At 38.7% G+C, this 25,881-nt stretch overlaps 2 protein-coding genes across 3 annotated transcripts in view; both read left to right on the forward strand.

Annotated features, from left to right (window-relative positions):
• Positions 1–123: 123 nt before the first annotated feature.
• dcp2 (decapping mRNA 2) lies at positions 124–11,210 on the forward strand. Of its 2 annotated transcripts, none has more exons than XM_085358563.1 (11): positions 124–351; positions 1,685–1,836; positions 2,048–2,175; positions 4,910–5,008; positions 5,105–5,257; positions 6,664–6,776; positions 7,632–7,712; positions 9,300–9,399; positions 9,754–9,858; positions 10,123–10,174; positions 10,759–11,210. In XM_085358563.1, exons 1-11 carry the CDS (start codon positions 284–286, stop codon positions 10,881–10,883), a joined length of 1,176 nt encoding a protein of 391 aa, XP_085214689.1. In that variant the 5' UTR covers positions 124–283; the 3' UTR covers positions 10,884–11,210. The 2 variants fall into 2 exon arrangements, with proteins under 2 accessions (XP_085214689.1, XP_085214690.1); XM_085358564.1 differs by having other exon boundaries at positions 9,754–9,843.
• A 3,153-nt stretch (positions 11,211–14,363) lies between these two features.
• Positions 14,364–25,881, forward strand: part of ythdc2 (YTH domain containing 2) — a 40,255-nt gene continuing 28,737 nt past the window's right edge. Inside the window, exons 1-10 of the mRNA XM_085360070.1 lie at positions 14,364–14,499; positions 16,292–16,457; positions 16,635–16,725; positions 18,885–19,081; positions 19,626–19,828; positions 20,287–20,453; positions 22,220–22,322; positions 23,844–24,000; positions 24,960–25,067; positions 25,195–25,325. Of these exons, the coding sequence (XP_085216196.1) occupies positions 16,298–16,457; positions 16,635–16,725; positions 18,885–19,081; positions 19,626–19,828; positions 20,287–20,453; positions 22,220–22,322; positions 23,844–24,000; positions 24,960–25,067; positions 25,195–25,325 (1,317 nt within the window). The 5' untranslated portion in view covers positions 14,364–14,499; positions 16,292–16,297. The remainder of the gene's footprint in view (positions 14,500–16,291; positions 16,458–16,634; positions 16,726–18,884; positions 19,082–19,625; positions 19,829–20,286; positions 20,454–22,219; positions 22,323–23,843; positions 24,001–24,959; positions 25,068–25,194; positions 25,326–25,881) is intronic.

Consider the following 25,881-nt stretch of genomic DNA (forward strand, 5'->3'; position numbering starts at 1 on the left):
ACTTGTTTTTCTTACACCCACAGTCACACAGCTGAATTAGTACCCGTCACTTCTCCAAACCACTATCTTTCAATGTATTTTCATCTATCCTACATGACTTGAACGCAACCTCAACATCATATTCCGGAGGAGCACGGCGAATTCGTAGTTAGTGAAAGCTGCTCGTTCCTAGTTTGTTTGAAGCTGGAGATTTATCGCGCTAGAAATAGAACGTAAACTAAAAACCATGGACTAGTGTGCGACTCTAATGGCTTTTGTACTTGGATGGTGAGAAGGAATCGGGATGTCTGGCACCAACATGGAAACAAAAAGAGTGGAGATACCCTCCAGCGTATTGGACGATCTCTGCAGGTAACTTGATGTTTCCTGGGGACATCTAACACTGTTATTTACTTTAATTTAATTGTTATCACAAAAACCGATTAAGTGGTATCACGATGAACAGAAGTACAAGATCAAGAGCAGTGGCGTCTATGGCGCATGGTATTATCTTTGTAGCTCTCCGTAGCTCAGTCAGTATGTGTACTGTGAACATAGTAAAGGGTGCACTGAATATTATTTATCCGTAGGATGACCACTACATCAAACCGAAATCCACCCTTTTAGAAGGAGCGTGGGCGAAGCACTGTATCACGAGTTAATCCAGTGGCTGGTAACATCAGTTTCAACCTATCGTCGTAGGGTAATGGATTCAAACAATAAAGGCTTGAATACAATAACTTTGACTTCGTGGTAATAATGTCATTTGCTCAATTACAATACCAATTTGCACGTCTCCCATAAGTTTTGATTTGCTACCTATATCTAAGGCACTACACCCTTTCCCACTGTGAGTGGGAAAGCTTGAAAAGATGAACGAGTATTGACTAATATGTTATTACGGTAACTGAAAAACATCTGACGACTTGGATTCGTATCTCACACATCTATAGGACACTAGTAAATGACATGGCACTAAACTCAGTATAAAAAAAAAAGTGGGAGCTTGAATTAAATCTGATGACTGAGGAGAGGGCCTGGGGTATTGGCAGGATATGAAAGGGGAGAATCTTATTATTCTACAGACCCAACGGTGTTGGTGCTTAGAGTAAAATGCTGTAAGAAAAGAGTACATGTTCCTATTGTTCGCCAAGAAGCTTTTAACTGTTAACTGGAGGAACATTGCTACTAGCACTGATCCAGTAGATACACAGACTGAAACACATTTACTTAACAGCAAAGCAAAGCTGTTAAGTATATTTGGTTGATTATACAGCCAAATATGGATACATATGTCTTAAGATGGACTCCAGTCATATCACACTTGAATGCCTAACTCCCTAAATATAACCAGATGCTCAACAAACAAAAACAGCATTAGAATTAAATAGCCCTTTGTCAAGGAAGGTTTTGGTAATATATGTTCAGTGTTGTTTACAAGAATCACAAAGAAAGCACCTCTCAGCATTAGCAAAGTTTTTCTCATTTTCCCATGCAAACTGTTTGTCTGCAGTTAATTTGTTAGAATCTGGTTAATGTCCTTCCTTTAAGCTTTAAAATGGAAAAAACGCAACATGAAGTAACAAGACACAGTACAAACATTGAGTTGCAGAGCAACACAAAGTATAATGACAGTACTGTGAAAGGAGAAGCTCTACATACAGTTTCTGGTCCTAATCCCATTTCTTTATTTGTGCTTCCCCAGCCGGTTCATCCTGCACATCCCCAGTGAGGAAAGGGACAATGCTATCCGAGTTTGCTTCCAGATTGAGCTAGCCCACTGGTTCTACCTGGACTTCTGCATGCAAAACACTCCAGGAATTCCTCACTGCGGGATAAGAGACTTTGCCAAAGCTGATATCCTTACATGTTACAGAGATTTTAAATAACTTGTGATTTAAAAAAAAAAAATCTGTTTTTTATAATGTGTATTACTTTTGAAGGCATTTTTTATAATGACAATAGGCAGTGTAGTTGTCCAGCACCTCTTCAGATGATCAAATGAGGTGTAGTTGCTGTTTATGTTACTTCATTTTAGCAGAGATAATTTTTCTTGACTGCTGCAAACTGTTCCATCACTGTCCGTTTCTGTTGCCTCACGGAGAGGATGTGCAGAAAGTTCTTGAGCAGTGGAAGGAGTACAAAATGGGTGTACCCACTTATGGTGCAATCATTCTAGATGAATCCCTTGAAAATGTGAGTTGTTGTATACTCATGCACTGCAATGGCTGTGAATTCTTTTCCTCTGTTTTAGCCACCGTGTTAATTAGTGACAGTATTGTATTTGTATGTTGAGATCTGGTAGCACTTAGAGAAAACAACTCCTCAATATGGCAAAAAATCTCAGCAAGTGGTGTGGTAATTAGTGTGGAAGTGGAATATTTTTATTCTGTGGACCCTATCGTTTTGGTACTTGATTCTTAAGGAAATCTGGATAGTAGATTCTAGGATGGGTCTTAGTTTATTTGAAAACGTTTTCTAAACTTCCAGTATAAAAAATGGTATTGACTGCAACAGATTCTTATAATTTAAATGGTAAATAATGTTCCTGGGTTTGTAGTGGGCAGAAAAATGTATTGAATATTTGGCAGGTGCTTTTTGTTTGAGGAATTAAAATCCTCTTTTTAGGTTAGCATGCATCACACAATGACTATAGATGCGTAGTAATGTGGTTTGGCTTCTACATCAAAATTGCTACAGGCCTGCTGTGCTATGTTTTTCATACAAAACCTAGATGCCATGCTATAATTGGGATGCTATAACAATATGTAGTATAGAAATGTTGTTGGATTACTGTGTCTGCAGTAATGCAACGCACATGCAACGCTGCTATGATGTCTGAGATGTTCGATGAGGTAGGTTCATGGCTGGTAGTTGGATAGGGCCAGTCCATTCTGGGAATCCTTGAGTGTCGGGACTTTCCGGCCTTCAGTTAGCCATTCTGTTTGTGTCTCATCCATTAGCAGCTGGTTCATTTATGCTGCCAGGCACTCATGAAGCACAGTTAGCTTCTTAAGCCTGTAGGTGTGGATCATATCTGCACCTGGTGCTATCCAACTCTTCATGCTTGACTCTTTCTTGGATGTCTCCCACTGTGATATGGATAATGGACCCTGTTCAGGGATATGTATCAATTCATTTCAAAGCCTTTATTGTCACTGCATTTGAAAACACAATGACATTTGAATCACATCACCCGGTTGGCAACCAAACACACCCAGATATGTGTCTCACATGTAAGCAGTGTGAACAAATAAATAAACAAAAAGTAGGAAAAAGATTCATTTAAATGTGCATTGTAATAAATACTAAAAATGAATATTTAAAAAATCTCCACTTTATTCATATTGAGAACAGATTTGACACAGTAAAGTAATTACACTGACTGTAGTTATTGCACTTGAACTGTTTTTGTGTAGTTGTTTTTGTTCAGGGTTATTGCCTGTGGGAATAAACTTTTGAGCCTACTGGTTCTCGTCTTCAGAGACCCGAGGGCAACATTTGGAACAGGTTATGGCCTGGATGTGAAGAGCCAGTGACGATTTTTATGCCCCTGCTGATGTAGTGTTTAACTGCAATTTGCCGAAAGGATGAGAGGTGGCAGCCAGTGACTTTTTTTGTGTGCTGTGTTTATGATGTGCTGTAGTCTTCTTTTTTTCTTTTTTTTTGTCTGTGGATGAGGAGCTTGCATACCACACTGTGATGCAGTATGATAGCAGGCTCTCACCAGTAGCTCCGGCTGCAACTTGTTTCTCTTCAGGCTCTAGGGAAGTGCCAGCACTGCTGAGCTTTCTTCACTGTGGCAGTGGTGTGAGCAGTCCAGGAGATGTTCTCTGCTAGGTGGGTTCCTAGGAGTCGGAAATCCTGGACCCTTTCTACAGTCTCCGTTGATGTATAAAGGGAGATGGTCTGCTCTGTACTCCCTGAAATCATTGATGACTTCCTTCTTTTTCTTTGTGTTGAAGGTGAGGCTGTTCACAGAGCACCAGGTGGACAGCCTCTGGATGAGTCCAACTATGTTGGTGTCATCTGTGAAATCTATTATGAAGTTAGTGGCGTGGATTGGTGTGAGTCATGAGTGTATAGTGAGTATAGAACCGGGCTCAGGGCGCAGCCTGTGGGGAGCTGGTGATAGGTGTGAGTGTAACACACAGAAATTAGTTGAGAGTGAAGGAGAGGTGGGGGCCGAGCTTTACTGTTTGTTGGCAATCTGGGGGGAATTTTGTTTAATCCAGATGCAGGTATGAAGGGGGAGATCAAAGGCAGACAGTTTGTTTATGAGTATGTCTGTGATTAGTGTATTAAAGAGCATTCGCACATGGTTTCTCCATTTGATTTTGCCTGTGAGTGAACTGGTGTGGGTCTCAGGATAAGGCTTTGGCTGGCTTCTGGCTTTAATGCGTCTTAATACCAGCCTCTCAAAACACTTCATAGCAACAGTGCAACCTGTTTGTAGTCAGTCAGGCTGTCAGGGGTGGATTTCTTGGGCAGGGGGAGGATGATTGCAGACTTCAGGAAGGGTGGGATGTTGGCTTGTGCTAAGAATGTGTTGAAGATCTTTGTGTAGACTTCTGTAAGTTGGTCAGAACATGCCTTGAGTAGCCTACCCGGCACACCATCAAGGCCGGCAGCTTTCCTCTGGTTCACTGCACTAAGCACCTGTCGCACTTTGTGCTGTTATACAGCGAGGGGTTTCATGCTGTTGTCAGATGGAATCAGTGTGTTCCGGCTGGGTCTTTTTTCCTCACACCTGGCAAAGAACTGATTTAGGTTTTCTGCCAGGGAGACACTGATATTTTGGGGAGAGGGGCTGCCTCTTTTGTAAATTATCAAGTGTATGAGGCCTGTGAACACTCGTGCATGTGTTTGGTGAATGAAAAGAATTCTGTGTGTTTCAACTTACTGGTCTTTTGTTTTATTTCAATTTCAGGTACTGCTTGTTCAGGGCTACCTTGCAAAATCTGGTTGGGGCTTTCCAAAGGGGAAGGTTAATGAGGATGAAGCGCCAAATGACTGTGCAGTTCGTGAAGTAAGTCAGGCAGTTCTTATATCAATTTAAAGAAATAAAAGTCACATATCTTAAAATGGCTTTAGTTCTTATTTGATAATGATGGTTGCTTTCCAGGTGTTGGAGGAGACGGGTTTTGACATCAAGAACCGTATCTGCAAAGATGTTTACATAGAGCAGAAAATCACTGACCAACTAGTGCGGCTCTACATCATACCAGGAGTGTCCAAGGATACAAAATTCAACCCCAAAACTAGAAAAGAGATAAGGGTAAAAAAAACCAACAGTTTTTCTACCTTTCGGTCCAGATTTATTAATGTCTTGAGCTTGTGCAAAGCCTCTTTTGTCACTTTCTGGATGAAAATGAATTAAAATGCACTGAATAAAAAGGAGGGAACAGAGAAGCCCAGAGCTCTCTCCTTATCCACCTCCTCCAGCTCTTAGCTGACACCTTTTTAGGCCAGCTAACAGGTGTAATCTCTCCAGTATGTCCTGGGTCTATCCCTGGGTCTTTTTCTAGTAGGACACACTCAGAACACCTTACCAGGGATGTTCATATAAGGTGGTTTAGGGATCGTAGTCCTATCCTCAAACCACTTCAGCTAGTTCTTTTTGATGAGGACGAGTAGTGGCTCTACTTTGACTCCTTTCTGGATGACTGAATTCCTCACTTTATCAATAAAGGTGGGGAGAGGAATCGAGCACCCATTCTTCTAGAAAACTGGGTCCCAGTTGTCCAGTTCCTTGGAATTGTTAGTCTGCCTGCATATCTATTCCGCTTATCGTTTCTTGCACTTGCACTACAATCAGCAGATTTCAGTTTATGTGTCAGAGGAGGAAAATAAAGAGACATATGGATATTTATTTTTATTACACAAAAGGACAAGATAAATGGTAAAGTGGAAAACTGCATCCAGGACAGAAACAACTGCATTATGCTGCTAACACAATTTTGGTTCTTTGCAAGCATCTGCCAAGACAGCATGCTAAAGCTAAGCTAGGTGTGAAGCGGCAGGAATGAGAATTAGCACCTCCATGTCTGAGGCATGGTTCTCAGCCAGAAAAATGGTAGTGTGCCATCTCCAGGTAAGTGACAAGTCACTGCCCCAAGTGGAGGAGTTTAAGTATCTTGGAGTCTTGTTCACGAGTGAGGGAAGAGGGGAGCAGGGAAATGGCAGAGAAAATTGGCCCGCTTGTGCAGTTATAAATACACTGAAATGGTTTGTTGTGATGAAAATAGAACTGAGCGAGAAATTGTCCATTTACCAGTTGATATATCTACAACCCTCACCTATTGTCACAAGCTGTAGATAGTGAACAAAAGAGGCTGTATTGTTTTTGTCCACTGCTCCTGCAAACACCCTTATCATGTCTGTCACACTATATGCACTAGTCTTAACAGATTGCAATGATCATGACTGTGTTTATTGAAAAATTGAAAAAACCTTACTCTCAATGGCTTAGACTATTTGCATTTGTGGCATTTTGCTAATTCACCCTACTGTCAACTCGCTTCAGCTGTAGTCAGTCATCTGTTAATGTTTGTGAAGATTATTCGGTGTTGCAGTGAAGCAGAAGTTTTCTGGTCCTTGATCTGTACTGTCTGTAGCTGACAGAAATGTTTACACTTTCACTTTGTTTTTGCTTTTTGTTTTGTTTTTTTGCTTTTCTTGTAGAACATTGAATGGTTTCCTATCGAGAAGCTTCCCTGTCACAGGAATGACATGACACCAAAGTCTAAACTTGGACTTGCCCCAAACAGGTTTTTCATGGCCATTCCATTTATAAGGTGTGTTTCTAGAAAACAACATCTAATCATTTTTATTGTCCATTGATAGTTTTCAGTTATAGCAAGGTATACGTTTGTTTTCTTTCTGGTAATAAGATGAGCAAATAAATGTCACTCTTGTGTCTGTCTGAAATTCAGGTGAAATGTGTTGAGCCCAGCTTATTGTAAAGACTTGAAAAAAAAGGTTGCACTGACACTGGGCCGATTTTAGTACTTATACCATATAATACTTCTACTTCTACCAGCACTTCCTAGAAGTTGCGTGCTAATGTGCTCTCTTTAGTCTCACCATGGAATTGTGAAGAGAAGAAATGTCAATTTCTTTGTCACACTAAGATGATCACCATTACTCTTTGTAATACAGTTATTATTGTAGCAAAGTAATTTCAAATATCAATATACGATGGACGAATAAAGTATTTCTCATCTCAGCTCATCTCCTTTAACACATCCATGGGTTTGGGTACTCCCCAGGGTCAGAATGTCAGTGTGAAGATGTGGTTTCATGTACTGAGTTTAAATATTCAGTGAAATTGGCATGAAATCCATAATAGTAAATGAACAAGTTCATGGAGGGAGAAATGGATCAAAAGTAGCAGCTGCTCTGAAATCAGTATGGATGTCAGAGACGATCTGCTCTTCAGGGCCATCAGATCTGAAAATAGAACTAATGATCCTTACCCATATAAGTTAGCCTTCTTTTTGTAATTTGGTCCAGTTAATGCATATTGATCAACCAGTTGTGCATCCATGAAGTCTGTCAAACCTCTGAACTGTCTAAATAAAATTTTGCGTCTTGTTTGTCATGTTTTTGATTTTATGTCTAATGGCAGATCTTCTGCTTTACTTGTGTAGACCACTGCGAGACTGGATTAGCCGGAGGAAAGGCGAGTCAACAGACAGTGATGAGGACTTTGCAAACATCAGCAACATTCGGTAAAAAAACAAACAATTCTGCAACAGAAATCCCACACGGTAGTCAGTTCAAGTCAATTGTATTTATATAAGGCCTAATTACAAAATTTTTTACCTTAAGGCGCATTATTTTATAGGATAAAGACCCTGCAATATTAACCCTCGGAGGGTTAAGCAGGTTTTATAATTTTTAAATCTATGAGTCTGGTAGGGTCTGCTTGGGTCCCTGTTAGGTTAATTTTGTTATGCGATAGTGACAGCAAGGGTCAACTACTTGGTTTTTTGATTGCACAGACTCGTCTGTAGAAAATTTACATCACAATCCCCCAGCTACAAACACGCCCAGGCAGTGGACTTCAAAGAAGTATGACAGGAATGACTACTCAGCTGTCGGATCTCCACCCGTCTGTGTTCATGTCCGCACCAGGCTTTAGAGAGAAACTCCAACAATCAGCCAATCCCCTATTACCAAGCACTTGACGACAGTAGGAATTCCCTTTTAACAGTAAACCTCTGGCACAAGCAGGTTCAGGGAGGGGCAGCCATCTCTCATGTCAGGTATCACCAACTCTGCCATTCCCGTCAGCTCTACCGAGATTTATACCTTCTGGGAGCTCGACACATTCGCCTCAGTCCTAGCAGCAGGCTTTTCTAGTTTTACCATTTACCATTCAAAGCATGAAAGACTAAAAGGCATTTTGACCCATTTATGCAGAACATTATTCCGTTTCTTAAATAATGTTTGGGTTTTTTTGTCTCCAGGTTCTTTGGTGTCCTTAAAAAATCTAGAGACATGCATCCACAAAAGCCCCCCTATGAAATTGAAAGTTTTCACCTAAAGTGCTTTTTTAACAGAGCAGGTTTATTCTTTATTCTTTGCTCTACTGTGCAATGATGTGCTTTAGCCTTGTGATGCTCAAACCTTGTGAAGTCAAGTAAAAACAACTGTTGATGCTCACAAAGAAGGACATGGATTTTGTAACAGGCTTTGTGTAATCTTAGCCCCAAACAGACTCACAGACTATTTGGGCTCACAATGCAGATTTTACTTTATTTACAATGCGACAGTTCACAGACCAGCCAGCTCTGATGTCCTTGACTCTCCAACTCTCTGGCGTGCAACTGGAATAGCCTTCCCTGGTACTGCCCCTGGAACCCACTGCACACCCCTCCCTGAGCCACAGAACAACCCCATAAAAGATGTGCAGTTATCACAGGACTTAGAGTAAAAAAGCTGGAGTGAGAAACATCATCAAGAAATTCACGGAAAGCCACACACTCAAAGTAGACAATCACTAGAACTCTGCATAGGAATGGACTGTGAGGTTGCATAATAACGATAATGTTGACACTCTTAGTTTTTGGAAATATTTGGGAATTTTTCTGTCTCTCTGAGATGGGCAGACTAAGCAATTTACCATCATGTGCACATAGAGCACTGAGAGTACTCCATGTGGGCTCTCAATGCTTTTAAAAGCATTGTTATGTTTATGTATAAACATAAGCAAATCAAAACATGAAATGAAATTCAGTGAAATTCCCACACTTTCATAGATTGCCGCAATTTCAAAAATCCAATTTCTTTTTGTTCTTCCTTCTGTCTCATAGGTCAAAATCTCGTCACCTCCCAGGTAGCGATGCCTTTCCAGGAGAGAGCTGGACAAAACACAAGCAGCAGAAAACTTTGGGCCAGTTTGAACTGAACCAGGTTAGAAAAAGACTACAGTCAGTCACCATGTGATAACAGCAGGCAGATAATTAAAAATGAGGGAAAGAATCTATCAGTAAGTGTAATGATTCTTTCAGCCTATGTCCTCATAGAAAATGTATGTCTCAGCAAGTCCAAATGAGAAAGATAAACATGTATGAACAGGCATTTGTTATGTTCTAGTTGCATGTGGAGTACTCAATGTGATTCAGGTCCAGACTTTGCCAAGGCTTTATTAAATACGTCTGATTTAAATATATTATTAATTACTATATAGGTATAAGATGGAAGTAGAATCTGTCATTTGTTATTATAACCACAGTCATCTCATAAAATCTGTTCTTTACTCTGTAGAAACCAAATGTGAAAGGCAATGGGAAGAAATTTCAAGACTTGCCTTATATGAAGAAAGGCTCTTGTGACAATGGAGCCAGCAACCAGCAGGTGAAAACCATATTAGTAAGTGCCAAAAATTTTTGGTCCAGATAGCGGTTTTTAGTAACCAGAGAAGCCTCAGACATTATGCTGACATTTAAACCAGAAAAAGTCTCAAGATCATCAGTCAAAAACAGCACATGCACTTTCTGCTGGTGCAACTTAGCTAATATTAAGGGTTTCAGATGCTGTTTTTATTGAATATATAATATTAGTAAGCATTTAAATTTGGCATCATGTAAATAGTTAATGAATTACCAGCATCACACTCTTTAACCGATTCTACAGAAGGAAGATAAAAGACTTCAACCGCGAAGACTACAAGACAGTTTTGAAAGAGGTATGATTTTTCAGCACTCTGACATTCTATTTGGTCGAAAGCCTTTACATAGATCGAGGGTTTATTTCTACTCATTTGACCAAAGGAGCACTTAAAAAGACAAGATATTCCTTTCACTGCAATTTATCTAAGAGCCTTCTGGACAGTCAGCAATGGCAAATGCTCCTTGCATCCTTCATATCACATGTTATTAACACTGTTAATAAAATGCATGTAATATATCATTATCTAATGGAGTAATACTCACAATAGGAGTGTGTGCAATAAATCTAACTGCTTATAAGTAAATTTCATCTGAATCTATTGAAATAATGGTGATGTGGTTCTCAAAGGCAAACAGTAGTTATGTAGTCATCCCTTTGACCTGAATGGTTGACCATTCACTCTAATGCATCAAGTTACGTATGGAGCAATAATTTTATTTGGTGTGACAAATGATTTTTAATTTCTGTGCTTTCCATTTTATGCATATAAAGATTAATTTAATTTAATTTAATTTAATTTAATTTAATTTCATAGATGATGACCACTGATAGCCTCCAATTGCCACATCACACAGTTAAACGGCTTTTTTTTTTTAACAGATGCAGCTCCAAGCAGCTCCTGCGGTCATCAAGAGAGTAGAGATTATGAGCCAATGCTGTCCTCTAAGGCTTTCCTACATTTCAGATTTGACAGAGACGCCATCATGAAGAGTTTCGATTACTGATATCGTTGATGCTGATCTGTGCCTCCTCTGTAACGTCAAACCTTGAACTCAAGAGACATTCTAAATTAAGGATATGAGTAAACAAGGGATATTAAGGATGTAACTAAACCATCTCCTTCTCATCTTGACTTGCTTTTTATGTGCATGTGTGTTGCCTTTCTCACTTCAGAGTAAGTTTTCCTGAAAGAGGTAAACCATAGTAGAGGACTACGCAGGTAAATCAGTAACTTTTTACAGGTAAATGATGTTTTGAAAACATTTACTTTGAACTTTTAAGTACATTTATGATGACAGTAAAAAGTGGGAAATTAATCCTTAGTGCATTTGGCCAGCGAATCTTTTTTTGAATTTGTCATGTTATATTTTGGTTTTAAGCTATAATATATTCAGATAATAGCTTCCTCCAGTCATTCAGTTAAGTAGCAAACATTTTCTGCACGGTGTCTTTTAACAGTGAAACTGGCTTAATGATATTACAGTGTTCTTCAGTTTTTTTCCTCTCAAGAAACTTTAGATTTTATGCAGAAATATAGAACTTTGTATAACATCTTTGAATAATGACTTGGGAAAGAAATAAAGTTGTCTTTAGATTGAATGCCATTAAATTCATGTTACTCTGTCACTGTATCACTCTATGACTGCCAATATTAAAATCACTATATAAAGCTGATGATTGCAGATCCAAGAAGTGAAAAGGTCTGCCATTATGAGAATGACCATGAAGCAGGATATTTCTTTTATTTTTGATTAGAGTTAGCTGAATCGAAGACAATTCAAATGAAAAACATGGAGGACTGCACAAATATCTTCCAGTTTAAATACGAAATTATAAGTGAATTTCACATTCAGTTTAATTAGCATCATGGTAGTGCAGCACTTATACACAATAGTTTTAATTTTGGTGTCATGTTTGCATTTTCACCATCAAATATGTACAAATGTACAAAGATGATTTTTTCATATATCATTAAAGCTCAATCTGACTGATTTGCGATCTGCTTTAGACCTGTGTTTCTCAGTCTATTTCGAACAGTCTTAATTATAGCCTTTTACCACATCTACCATGTTTTACCATGTTTCCTGTGATATTTCTTAACTGTAAAAGTTCTCAGTCATAGCAACACTATCTGACTGCTATGGTATTCTGTTGGCATGAAAACTGGAAAAGTTTGGGTTATTTACTTTGATGGAGGATGGCACCATTGAGCCACTAGATCAGAAAACAAAAGCAAGGGCAGTTTTATAGATTATAGTTTCACTGAGAGTAACTGTTTTCAAACCACATCTCAAGCAGTTCTCATTTTCCTTGGAGGGATTATGCACTTGCAGATGATTTCATTGCATTTGATGTATTTTCTAGTAAAGTGAATCCCTGGGACTTACTTTTACCATTGACTGTAATTCATTTTGGGGTGTTTTGACTTTAAATGAGAATGTTAATAAAAACTTTTTTTCAGTCTCAGAATTTAACTTACTTAAAATAAAATCATACATCAAGAAATTCCCTTCAATGTGGTCCAAAAGTCCACTGCCCTCTCTCCTAAATATCTCCATACCTCCTGTACCTCCCCATGCTGTATGTCATCTGGGCCAACTGCCTTTTATCATTCTCTTCATAGCTGCTCCTTAAAAATTTCTCTGCATTTTCCAATTCGTCATCTGTCCTCCATCTGTCCTCGCTCTCTCATCTTTTCAACACTCTCTTCACTTAGCACACTTAGCACATTTCCATCTCTGTTCTTAACCACCTAACCTGCTACATGTCCTTTCTAGCTCAGTCTCTCTGCTCAGCCAATCAATACAAGTCATTTTTCTGTTCCTCAGTGTCCACCCTTACATGCAACTCAGTGAAAGCCTTGTACTTTAAGTCTGTCACCCCTCCTTTCACCATGCATATAGCATCCCAGTAGTCCTTTCTACTGTATTAGGTGTTTGCCCTAAGTAGTACAGCTGTACTTCCCATCAATCTGAAAAATCTTGCCTACCACTACTACTATCTACTCCATTTAATCCTCTGGGTTTGATATGTGTGTGATCCTCAAGTTTGGGTCCTCGACCCAGAGGCCTGGGAGTTTGAACAGTCTGTACAGTGTCTTAGCTGCTCTTAAAACTACACTCTTCTGCACAGAGACCTCTAATGTTGTGCCTGCAATCTGCTGGAACCACTCTTCTAGATTTGGAGTTTTAACTTCTAATGCTGCTGTTACCACTCTTGAGTGGTAACAGCACTCACTTCCTACTTTTTCCAGGCTTGTTCTGTGTGGCTTTGAATTTGAATATTTCTGACAGCTCAAACCTTTACTGTGTGTGAATTGGAATATAACTTTTAACTTGATTTGAGTTGTGAAAAATGGCATCCCCAAAAATCCCAATTTCAACCCTATTAAAAATTTGACTTTAAAGCTGGGTCTGTGCTGGGGAACCAACCAATTAAAATCAGTTCTGCCAAGAACCACCAGAGAAACTTTTTGATGGCTACCAAAAGCATCTGGTTGAGGTGCAACTACTGTACCTAAGAGACATTTAATAAAAAATTCATGGGGGTGTTATATTTGAACCTGTGTATATACTTTTGACCCTGTGAGATGGCTCAGTTTGTAAGCCTGGGGGGCTCCCAGTCTGATGTGGTGGTTAGTAATACTGGGGAACCACAAGGAATGGTCCTATTGGCATTCTTGTTTACCTTGTACACCTCAGATTTCCGTTACAACAGTTAAACATGACACTGCAGTAGTTGGGTGTATTAAGGGTGGACAAGAGTGAGAGTACAGGAAGCTGTTAAGGAACTTTGTTGAGTTCAAAGAAATCACCTCCTTCTGAGTGTCAGCAAGACAAAAGAGATAGTGGTTGACTTCAGGAGGAAATAGCTTGCTGCTGGCGTGGAGGGAAGGGGACAGCATCAGTGCCAGAGATGCCAGCAGGATCAACAAACTCATCTGCAACCCTGCATCACTGGTCAGAATTTGGAGGTGTTTGAGTCAGTGATGGACAGGAGGTCACTGAATAAACTGCTCTACATCATGGACATCACTCCCACTCAACTCCACACTTCTCCTTCACCCTCAGACCGATTCGCCGCCATGAAGAACGCTTCAGAAAATCATTCTTGCCGTTCTCTATAAAGCTCTGTGGTAATTCTTCATTCTGTGACTGGTGAATACACATGTTAGACATAGGATTCTAAACATAATTTGTATTATACCTTCGTGCAGCTATGTTTCTTTGATTTATAGATTCATTAAATCACTTCTTTCATACATTTATCTATCTATAAAGCACGCATGAGAAATAACTTGAAGGTAACATCAGAAAAATTTCTTGGTGAAAAATACACATCTATGTAACATATACATAACACCTATATTCTTGAAACAAACGGTTTACTTGAATTTTCAGCCTTCGGAGCCATGCTCCAGTCCAGTAGGCGGCGGTAATGCTAATAAACTCAAAAGAAGAAGAAGACACAAAAACACGGGTTTAAATGGATCAGATTAGCGGTGGTCTAAGGTTTACATAAAAAGGAAACTCAATTCAGCTTTGGCTTCTTGCGTATTCATGTGAATCATCCTACTATGTGAATTGTTGAGACTACAGTCGAACGTCTTCACTAATCAAGGTACGATATAATTTCTAAATTCGTTTTCTGTCAGGTTTGGACCTACAGTCAGCTACATTTTATGACGATATTCCTTTCCTCTTAGCTAAATTATTTCTGTATTTGGCCACCAAAACAATGAAACACTTAAGCCACTTGTTAAGAGGGCTCTTTAAAGCAAACGTAGCTAACCGAAAGACTGCTTTGTCTAAAGTTGTAAGATGCTTCTCGCCGAGAACTGCACCTGTTTCGTAGTTATATAGCATGCTAGTAATGTAGTGGTAACCTTTATGCTAGAAGTTACACGGCTTACACAAGTTGCACTCTTTGGATAACTTTTCAAAAATAAATCAAAAGTAGATTAGTATTGATGTCCCAACTTCACTGTTTTTATGCTTTTTGGTGATGTTTTGGCAGCATGTCAACGTGTCCAAAGGTTTCAAGTCGCAGCTATGATATAAGTAGAAAGCAAGAGTAAAAGTCGTCTAAAATGTATTCCAACTTCTGGTCAAAACAGGTATAATCTTAGCCTACCAACACTGTGATCCACAAGCACTACCCTATGCCGAGAACTGTAGTTCTGTAGTTCTCTCGGTTATGATTGAAAATGTTTAAACTCATTAGTTGTGGATGCTACCTTTACGGTTTTGTAATTGGCGGGAAAGAAAATTGTTCGAAAACGACATGTATCTCCAAAGAAGAGTCTCGAAGCATTCTATGACTGTGAGTGGCTGAAACAGACCAAACCATAACTAGGTAGGGCTGGCGCCACTCGGGAAGCACAAGGGATCATGTGTCTGGTTAAAGTTTGAAGGTTCATCTACGCCAAAGTACAGATCAGGATGAACGATTTCCATAAGGTCCAATACAATCGTACTGCAGTTCCACTCACCACAAAAATCATCTGTTGGTTATATTGCCATTTGACTTTTTTCTGATACTGATACTCACAACAGCGCGCGCATAAACTTAAGAAATCCAGCAGCATAACTGAACCGATGAAAATGAATCGTGTCTTTATTTTGAACAAAATAATAGTATGATGGTGCATTATGTTGAGCAGGCACCTGACTTTGTAAAGCTGTGACGATCACCAGTTAACATGGGTGTGTTTCATAAATCAGTAACAGGTATTATACAGCTCACAGAGGGAGCAAGATGTGGCTGACCTGTGGACTCGTGGGAAAAACGTGTGCTTGCGATTTATGTCACATAAATGCATATATATGAAACTTCGGACTCTATTGATTTTTATTTCATTCATTTTAGTCATGTTTTGTATTTGTTAGTAAATTAACAGCTAGCTTAATGTACTTAACACCTTATCTTTTCTGATATCTTTCCTTTTTGAAGCACCCAATAGCAATACCACCTCACACAGCTAGATGGAAATACAATAAACAAATGAATCAATAACATAGTGGTGAGTTGACATTGATTGATTTAAGTGGCTTAAAAGACAGTAGAACATTTTGAATCACGCATTAAAAAAATTAACTACAATATTTGATTTTTAAAAGTTCTTTTTAGCTAGAGCATCACTAGTGCATTCAGACATTCCTCTACCATTGAATTAGGCAAGATTGTCTGAAGTTTCTTGCTTACTTAGCTTCAGCTGTTGTCATGCCAGTGGTTGTGGGGATGCTGAACAGAGTCACAGTCTCAGGGGGGGAAAAAATAACATTCAGGAGATATGCAAGTCTATAGATTCTCTTTTTATGTTGGTTTGTTTAGAGGTTAACAACAAATAGGCTGCAGGAAATGATGCATGCATGTATGTTTTCACAACACTTTTTCTGTTGTTTTCTTGCAGTGCAATATGTCAAAAATTGGTGCAGCTACACAAAAACCATCCATGAATCATAATGCACCACAACATGGTTCCAGTGTCAGCAACTTTAAAGAAATTCATATTGATGAAGAAGTCAAGATAGCAGTGACCTTGGCTTTTGAGAGGTTTCAGTACAGTGACCAGAAAGGTATAAGCTGTTTTTATTGGTCTATATAAGAAAATGAAAAACATTCATTCTTATAGTATCTGACATCATTTTGCCAGTGTCATATTCATTACATCTCCCAGAATGAGCAGAAAATAATTATGGTTGTCACTCAATAATTTGCTACTATTTATTATTTTTCTTTCCCTGACTAAACAGAGACGGAATTTCCTTCCTCCTTGACCAGTACAGAGAGGGCTTTCATTCATCGAATGGCCCAGTCTCTGGGTTACATTTCTAAGAGCAAAGGGTAAGTTCTTCCTCCAGGATTGTTGCTCATCAGTATCTCAGTCATTACACCTTGTGCTAAATGTAAGTAATTAGCACTGAAAATGAGCTGAGTAATTTAAAAATGAATGTACCCTCTTTCTTAAAAGGGAGACAGAGCATTAATCTGCAGTAAAGTTGGTTTGTAGTTTTGATTTAAGTGATTTTAATGGTGACTTTGCAATTGCATATAATGTCTATAGCCATACCTTATTGCTGATCTGGACTTCCTTAATAAAAAGAAATATAATACTTAGGAATTATTAGTGTTAGGGTGAATACATATGTAACCACGGTAACCTCTGACCCCACTTCCGCCAGTCCCTTTATTGTGGCGGGAATGAATCCTGTATAAGTTCCGGGTCAATCAGCTGCATGTCCCTGCTCCTCTGGCTGCTGTTGTCCCTGTGGTTGGTGTACTTGTCAGATCACGACAAATTTTGCACTACAGGCCAGTTGACAGCGTGCAATAACCCGGCCGATTCATTCATCTTTACACTACCTCACACTCGACTCAACGGTCAGGTTTTTTTTTGTTCTCCCGCGATCAGCCCTGATCAGCGCGAGATGGCGAGCCACCCGACCACCGCTACGTTGCGGTAGGAATTGTGAACCTATGGACTGAATCACAAATTGTTGACACATGACCTATCACAGGTCCATGGAACTAAACTAAATCACATACTGGACTACACCTCATCCCACCTCCTTTTGGAACCTACTAAGCTGTTTTGTATTGTCAACATTATTTTTGTTTGTGATATATATGCATATGTTTTTATTTCTTTTGTACATCCGTCTATACACTTCTCATAACAAACATAATATATATATATATTTGAGCTCTACTTTTGTTTCCTGTGTTTTATTCACACCCTCAGGCTCCATAGTCGAATCTTATTCTGATAGCTCATTGTCTATGAGGCTGCAGTCAGGCGCCCTGGTCCTTTAACCGCGTTACACATAGATGCCAGTGGTCATTACAAATTGTGCTGTTTGTGTTTTCTCCTGCAACTTTGCACTTGGCATCTCTGAGGTCAATTTACCTCAGAGATGCCAAAAGTTGACAAAAGCCTTCTTTTCAGAAACAACTATGCATGCTTGAATAACTGCTCTGCTTCCTATTCAGCACTTACACAAGGATTAATTAAAGTTATCTAATTTAATTCCAATTACAGGAGTACAGACATAGTCCATTGTAATTATATCAGTAAATAGCTTTTGATCACACCTTGTAGATTTTGCATTTGTAGAGACACTGAATTATAATCAATTTGCAAATTTGTGTTTAAGTATAATCACAATGTGATATGAACAGGGTTTGAATATTTAAAAAGAACATTTCATCAAAGATTTCAATTAATCCTTGAAACATTTTTATGTGATTTACTGCAAGACTAGTAAAGTAGTATTGGTTAAATTTTAATAAATGTTAATTATTCTAGATTATTTCAGGAACTATAAAATTCTCTGAGGTGATTGAGACGCTAGCATTTAAAGATTATACATTTTATCTAAAATTAATTAAGCCACATTCATTAGAGGTAACTAAACAGGTATGTGCAACTAAGTTAGACATATCACCACCATACCTCTCGTCAGACTTGTCAGATCTTACTGTCAGCTGGTAAACTGGTGGGTAATTAAAAGAAGAAATTTAATTATATTGAATAACCAATGTTGAATTCACAAAAAAACCCAAAAACTTGACAGCAGTGTAACAAGAAATACAAGACGTTTCTGTCTGTGAGTCCCACTTAATACAAGGAACAGTGTCTTGTTTTTCACAATACTGCAATTCAGTTTTTGCAGCATGACCAGTTCCTGGCACACATTTATTAAATTATGCTTTTTATGTCATTTCTGTCCTTAACAGCTCTCTTTCCAGTTCCTTCAAAATCCTCTTTTATCACTTATGCCTCACTTTACTGCTACACGCAAAGGGAAGGTCATTAGTGAACCTAACAACAGGGGTTTCAAATACATCACTTCTTCACTGAAGACCAACCACACATCCCCACAAGCTAGACTGGGACTGAGGAGCTGTCAAGCCTAACTTACAATTACAGAAACCCCCAGAGCAATAGACCAAAACAAGTTTTAATAAGTATGGTAATGGAGAACGTTTTCCTTGTCTTTCAGAAAGGGACCAAATCGCTTTGTCACCATCAGGAAGAAGAATGAAACTGATAATCCTCAGCCAACCATACCCATGACACTCTCCCAGAATACCTTCTATTTCATCCGCAGTCTGCTACAGAGGTTTCCCGTCAGCAAGAAGGAACGAATAGATATACAACCCAATGAAAAAAGTGGCATATCTGTGCCTGCAGAACCTGGTGACTGTCATTGTGTGTGCATAAAATACAGCTGTGTTTTACTGATGACTGCTAATATTCTCTATGAACTGGAGAGAAAACAACAAAAAAAGGACCAAACTGATGTTAAAGCAAAATGTTGACTCTTAGCTTACTGGGCTGCACGGGGAGAACATTGGTAGATATACATTGGCTATAACTTTATGTCTTAAAATATAAAGGTACAAAGTCACAGACAGAAATAAAGTCAACTTTGCTTATTATTCCAGTTTGGACATTTCAAAATAAAGACCCAAATTGCTTTAAAGACTGTGCACACTTTCAGCTGTCTTTTTTTTTTTGTGTGTGTGTGTTTCCAAGCCTGACGGCACTAGTCATATGGGTTTGAAACGCTTTTTGATGTGGACCAAATCTCCCATATTGTGCTTCTGTAACAGTAATTGTAAAATAATAACAAACACACACACAAAGTGAAACAGAAATATCTTTTGACACCTTTCGTCTTTGGATATAGCTCAGTCAGCAGCTGCATTCTTCTTAGCCTGTCTTTGTTGTGTTCTTTCAGACAACAGTTATGACAAGAACCGAGCGAGCGGACGTTTAAACAATGGGATTCCTATGGTTCCTCGGAGGAGAAGTCCATCAGAGCTGGACAGTTTTCGATGCTCCCTGCCTGTGCATGAACACCAGGAGGAGATCATCCAAATTATCAAAAAAAACAGGGTCGTGCTCGTGTTGGGAGAGACTGGCTCTGGAAAAACAACACAGGTGTGTCTGTGGACAAATAGATATTCCAACACTCGGTTCTGACATCTTAGTCATGTTTGCTTTCTACATTTTTTTATTTATTAAGATGTTTATCCTAAGATACACACTGAAAACGTAGACAACGCACCAGTAGCCTCTGGCTGTAATTGCTCTTAGGATGTGGAGGTTACTTGGTAACCTTACCTCCGGTACCTCTGCTTATAACAAGTAAAATATTTAGATACTCAACCTGTACCTATATGTTATGTTAATATTATAATATGTTAAAAATATCCAAAGAATATCTTTTTAGAATGGGTTTCTTTTCAAAAGTATAGTTGATAAAATATTTAATGCATGTTTTAAAAAAAATAAAGTCATAATTATATATTGTGTCTGGGAAAAATAGATCTTAAAATTTACTGTGTTGGGGTTTTCCATTTTCAATGTGGTTATACATATTGATATATTTTATCCAGATCCCACAGTTCCTTCTGGATGACTGCAGCAAGAAAGGAGAGTCCTGCAGGATCTTCTGCACTCAGCCCAGACGCCTGGCTGCCATTGCTGTGGCTGATAGAGTGGCAGCTGAGAGGGGGGAAGGTGTGGGCCAGACTGTCGGCTATCACATCAGACTTGAGAGCAGGTAGATAAGACCAAAGCGAAAAATGACCAAATTATATTTAGGTTTCAGTTAAGCAAAGGACTTGTAACATGTTCACAGTACACATGCAACTGTAAATAATTTTTAAACTGATAAAATAATCAGAGTTAAACCTAAAAAAAAATTCATATCCAAAAAAACCATTAGAGGCAAAACCGAAATATAAAAGCAGACCTGTCCCTTTGTAAATAATGTACTGTGGATATAAAGCAACAGTATAGTTGAATTTAATTTTATTTATATAGGGCCAGTTCACAACAGCAGTCACCTCAAGGCACTTTATATTGTAAGGTAAAGATCCTACAATGTTAGAAAGAACATCCAACAATTAGATAATCCCATAGAAAAAAGCACTCTGTGACAGAACCAGGCTCAGGGAGGAGCAGCCATTTGCTGTGATGGTGAGGGGAATGGGAAGAGAACAGAGAAAGACAGGAGAAAAGGCAAACGATAAGAGAAAGAGCCAGAGTATAATGCTAGTGATTAAATACAGTAGTGGTGTATAAACACACAGATAGTTTAAAAAAAAAAAAAAAAAAAAAAGATGAGCGAAGAAGAAACGCTCAGTGCATCATGGGAAGCCTTCCAGCAGCCTAACACTATGGCAGCCATAACTATAACCTTTATCAAAAAAGAAAATGTTAAGCCTAATCTTAAAATTAGATAAAGTTTCTCTCTCCCAAATCTAATCTGGGAGCTGATTCCATAGTAAATGGGCCTTATAGCTAAAGGCTCTGCCTTTCATTCTGCTTTTGAAAACCCTTGCATTAGGGTTGTCCTCCTCATCCCTGTGTTGTTGTGGAATAGTGAGGCTTGGCTCTTGGAAAGTTTGAGCATTGTGCTCATAGTGTTGAGACATCCTGTTGTGCCAGTTACGCACGTCTTCTGATATCTTCCCCTGTCATTGTAAATCAATGCACACTCCAGTTAGCTACTGACACAAAATAAGTCATGCTTACTGGTGTTAAAATTAGCTTAATTTACAGTAAATGGCCTGGCACCACACTGAAACACAAAAACCATAGTAACTCAGGTTTGTTTGTTTCAGTGCGGAATAGACGAGATGAGCTTAATGGTGCACACTGAGAGATTTCTAACATGTTGTAATCAGCCAGTGTTTATAAAATAGAGTTTTCGTTTTATCGCAATTCCTTTCCTGTCTGCTTGAGAGTGTTTGCTGTAAGGAAGCTCCTAGCGATTAATTTCTCAGTTGACTAAACTAGCAAAAAAGAAAATTTGACTGAACAGTCTAAAACTAAGAAACACTCAGATATTACGTTAAATTTGAACTGTTTAATGGACAATGCCAACAATGTCAATGTTATGAACACAGCCCTACTCTAAGCTGATTGACTGAACTCCTCATCCTGTCACTAGGGGATCCGTGATCTCATTCTTTTGCCTTTTAAAGATCTCAAATTAACAGTGTTTTTATTCCCAAATAATTATAAAATCAATCTGGCTTCAATGCAAGTCTAATAGCAAACATTTTCATCCTGATATTGCAGTCGCCTGCATTGAGGTCCTCTCAGCTTGTTTTACAAGTGTGAACTTTCAGCTGAAGCATTGACAGTACTGACATGTAAGTGATGTCAGAAGCATGACAGAGCCAATGAAAAACCTGAGCTTTTTAAATACGAAATTCATTTTAAAATACATGCTTCGCACTTTTTGAAGAGTGATTTATGTTTGGAAGTTACATGTTTCTTAAAATGGAATTATAAATATGAATACTTTGCATTTCTCAGGGTATCTCCCAAGACATTGCTGACTTTTTGCACCAGTGGAGTACTCCTCAGAACACTGATGACTGGAGATGCAAGCCTGACAACTGTCACACACGTCATTGTGGTGGGTATGAGGATTATACAAGCAGACAGCATATAGTCTTAAAAAAATTTTCATCTACATTATATTGCCTAAAGTATTCACACATTATTCACTCATACAAATAATCGAGGTCAGCTTTTCCAATCACTTCCAGGGCCACTTGTGTAAATCAAGGTAACATCAAGCACCTAGGCACGCAGACTGCTTCTCCAAATGTGTGAAAGAATGGGTCTCTCTCAGGAGCTCAGTGATAATAGCATAATACCGTGATAGGAAGCCATCTATTAAACTGTTAGTGATATTAAAACAAAGTGAAAGCAATTAGGAGTTTAGGATGCCATGTAAAATCACTGAGCAGTGTACCTAGTGAGTAGGGATGGGTACCGGTATCCAGTGCTATTAAGGCACTGGTTCTGACATAAACTGTAGTAACCAGACCAAAAAGCAGCGCACATTTCGGTGCTTTATTTCTGTGCATTTTGTTAAAAGCTGAGAAATGCGCCGTATTTGATAGCTTGCTGCGAACCACACACCGAGCACATCTACTGCGGGTGTGGTGCCTGTTATCGGACGCGGAGTTAGCAACATCCCCCAAGAACCCGAGGAGTAGAGTCCTGGCCCCTAGCCCTGCCAGTGTAGCAGAAATGATGATGGATGATGACGGCAGCAGCAGCCGTTCTTCTCTGAGGGAGTAGCTTAATGTTGTTCGTGTGTAATTTACGTTGAGTAGGCTAATCACGTTATTACATTAATGCATGTAAGGTGAACTAGCAAACACAGTCGTAGTTACATGCGGCTGTCTTCTTGTTTGATGGCAGATACTCCCTTCACCCTGGCCAAAAAGGCTAAAATGACAAAAGAAAAAGTGGGAAACAGCTAAACATGAGAGGTTTTTGGACAAAGTTTTTTTTTTTTTTTTTTTCTTCAAATTATTAAGCACTGCTTCCAGCCAAGAGTGATACCATATATGCCCTATAGCTGCAGAAAAGGCTAACATTGTTATCTTTTCACAAAAAAACAGCTGAACATAAGAGGTTTTTGGACAAATTGTGTGTTCTCCATTCTTTAAGCACTGGTTCGAGCACCGTTTAAGCACTGGCACCGTTTCAGAAGTACTGGTTTGGTATTGGTATCGGATAAAACCTAAACGATACCCATCCCTACTAGTGAGGTTCTATTGCAGAGTCCATAGCTACAGACCTCCAAATTCCACATAACCTTCAGATTAGCTCAAGAATAGGACATAGAGAGGTTCATGGAATGGGTTTCCATGGCCAAGCAGCGGCATCCAAGTTGGTGCTGACAGTTGCAGTCCAATTGATTTAGATTTTTGGCTATACTTGGTTATGTTTCTGGTATATAAAATAAATAGTAAATAAATGAAAACTGTCCTAGTGGAATGTAGTGTTTTTGCTGCCTTCTTTGCTTTTTCAAGAAGTTACCTCTTCTCACATAGTAGGCAAGATGTAGTACAACATGTCACAGAAAGCAACATTAAACCAATGGAGATAGTTAAAAGAAAATAAAACTGACTCTCAACAGGATGAGGTGCATGAGCGTGATGGTCTGACTGACTTCCTCCTCACGAAGATGCGGGATGTGCTTCAGAAGATTCCCACAATAAAACTGATCCTGTCTAGTGCAGCTCTGGATATAGACCTGTTCCGTCAATACTTTGGCTCCTGCCCAGTTATTCACCGTAAGTCTACAAACCTGTCTACAAAGTGTTAGTGAAATCAAAATTAATACCAGCTGGTGATGCTTTAGCACTTTGCTTACTTTATTAGTTACCTTTGTTTTTACTACAATGAGAGGAAATGCTTTACAATAAGAGCAAAATCTGGGATAATGGCGACAAGTAGAGGTTAAAAAAATAACCCTGTGTAGTAAAAAAAAAAAAAAATCTTGTAATTATGAGAAGTCATAATAATGATCTAAAGTCATAAGTATAGCAAGCTTGCTCATTATGACAGCTCCTTTCTTTTTTTTGTACTAGTGGAAACAAGGTTGCATAGTCTGAGTCACAGCTGAACAACTGAGATAATAGATTAAAGATTGCGGTTTAGAGCAAGGTCCTGAAACACTTACAAATAATGAAATGACTACTATTTTCACCAATGGAGCAACAGTTATATATACTTGATATAGTATAAATATTTTCGTTATATAAACAAAGAAACACATGACAAAAGCTTCTAGATTAACAGTAGCCATTGCCCAAAATATAGTCCATAATTATTTAAATAATGATACTTCTTTTGTAATTTTGCAGCTCTACAGTCAACAGTGGATTTAAATCAATCCAGATGAAATTAAAATGCAAAATTAATTTCAAATTATATTCATTTGTAATTTGAGCAAAGTTACATGGAAGGAAATTTATTCATGTCGATGTTGAACATAAATCTGTACAGCAGCTACAGATCACATTAAGGCATTTATTTTTTAATACAGATAAGATAAATGGACATGCTTTCATGGATTCCCTTCAGGAACAGTTCATTTCCATATTCAAAAATAAGTTCATATGTTTGGGAAATAAAAAAATGAGTGTGCTTCTCCAAGGTTTGTGGATTGTCTATATGTGTTGAAAAGTCATGTTTTCATTTTATTTGATATAACTTGAGGGGTTCAAAAATGTTCCTTTTTTTCCTGTAGTCAAAGGAAGACACTTTGAGGTGAAGGAGTTCTTTCTAGAGGATATTCTGAGGCTGACAGGTTTCACCAGAAAGGACATGAGGAAATACAAGGAAGAGACAGAAAAAAGTATGACTGCGCACGCACACACACACACACACACACACACACACACACACACACACACACACATATACACAGCGTTTGTTTGGTCTTGTCTTAATCTCTTTTGTGTATCACACATTCTGGTTCTCAGAGGACAGAGAACAGAAATATTTAACAGAGTGGTGTCAAGCAGTACAGACCAGTTCTGTTGGGCAGAAACAGAGCACCCATGCCACAGGCTTCCTCCCTGACAGTGACTGTGGGACTAGCGGCTTTAAGCAGGTAAACCACCACCACCACCAAAATACACCATGTTCTCTGTTACACCTAGAATAATAAAAAATATTATTTTTGTGTTTTCTGCAAAGAAAGGTTACATGTACAAACTAAGGAGAGGGATAGGGCTGTTAGACAGGGGTGTCTAATGTTTTCAGATGTTTTCAATTACCCATGCCAATGTTGGAGCCCTTTACTGACCATTTAGACTGATATCTGAAGTTGACTTTTGTTTTGATTTCTGCTTACTTCTTGAAGTTTTCTAACAGCATCTTAAACTATTGTAATTCTAGTGCATTAACAAAAGACACAGATGGACTGAAAGCCAATGTTCGTTGCAGGGCTCGCAAAATTGCTAGCACAACGTCCCAGGGCTAGCAATTTTTCCAGTCGGGCTACCAAAATCTATCTCTGCCCTGCCCGTCGGGCTATCATAGGAAGGAAAAATATATGTCAATGCTTTTGCATTCTTTCGAAAATGTAGCTGGGTAATTATGTCATTGGCATTGATGAGCCACTGTCAATATGTGACATATTGAAATCGCGTTTGAATTTGCGCTTG

Source organism: Diplotaxodon limnothrissa, linkage group LG7, assembly GCF_057381915.1.
Source record: "Diplotaxodon limnothrissa isolate DT_005_m linkage group LG7, D_limnothrissa_male_GT1.1, whole genome shotgun sequence".
NCBI lineage: Eukaryota > Metazoa > Chordata > Actinopteri > Cichliformes > Cichlidae > Diplotaxodon > Diplotaxodon limnothrissa.

Coding starts and splice junctions, on each gene's coding strand:
- dcp2 (XM_085358563.1), top strand. CDS start 284: ATGTCTGGCACCAACATGGAAACAAAAAGAGTGGAGATACCCTCCAGC. Junction 2,176..4,909: donor TAGATGAATCCCTTGAAAAT/GTGAGTTGTTGT, acceptor TTTCAATTTCAG/GTACTGCTTGTTCAGGGCTA. Junction 7,713..9,299: donor GCAAACATCAGCAACATTCG/GTAAAAAAACAA, acceptor TCTGTCTCATAG/GTCAAAATCTCGTCACCTCC.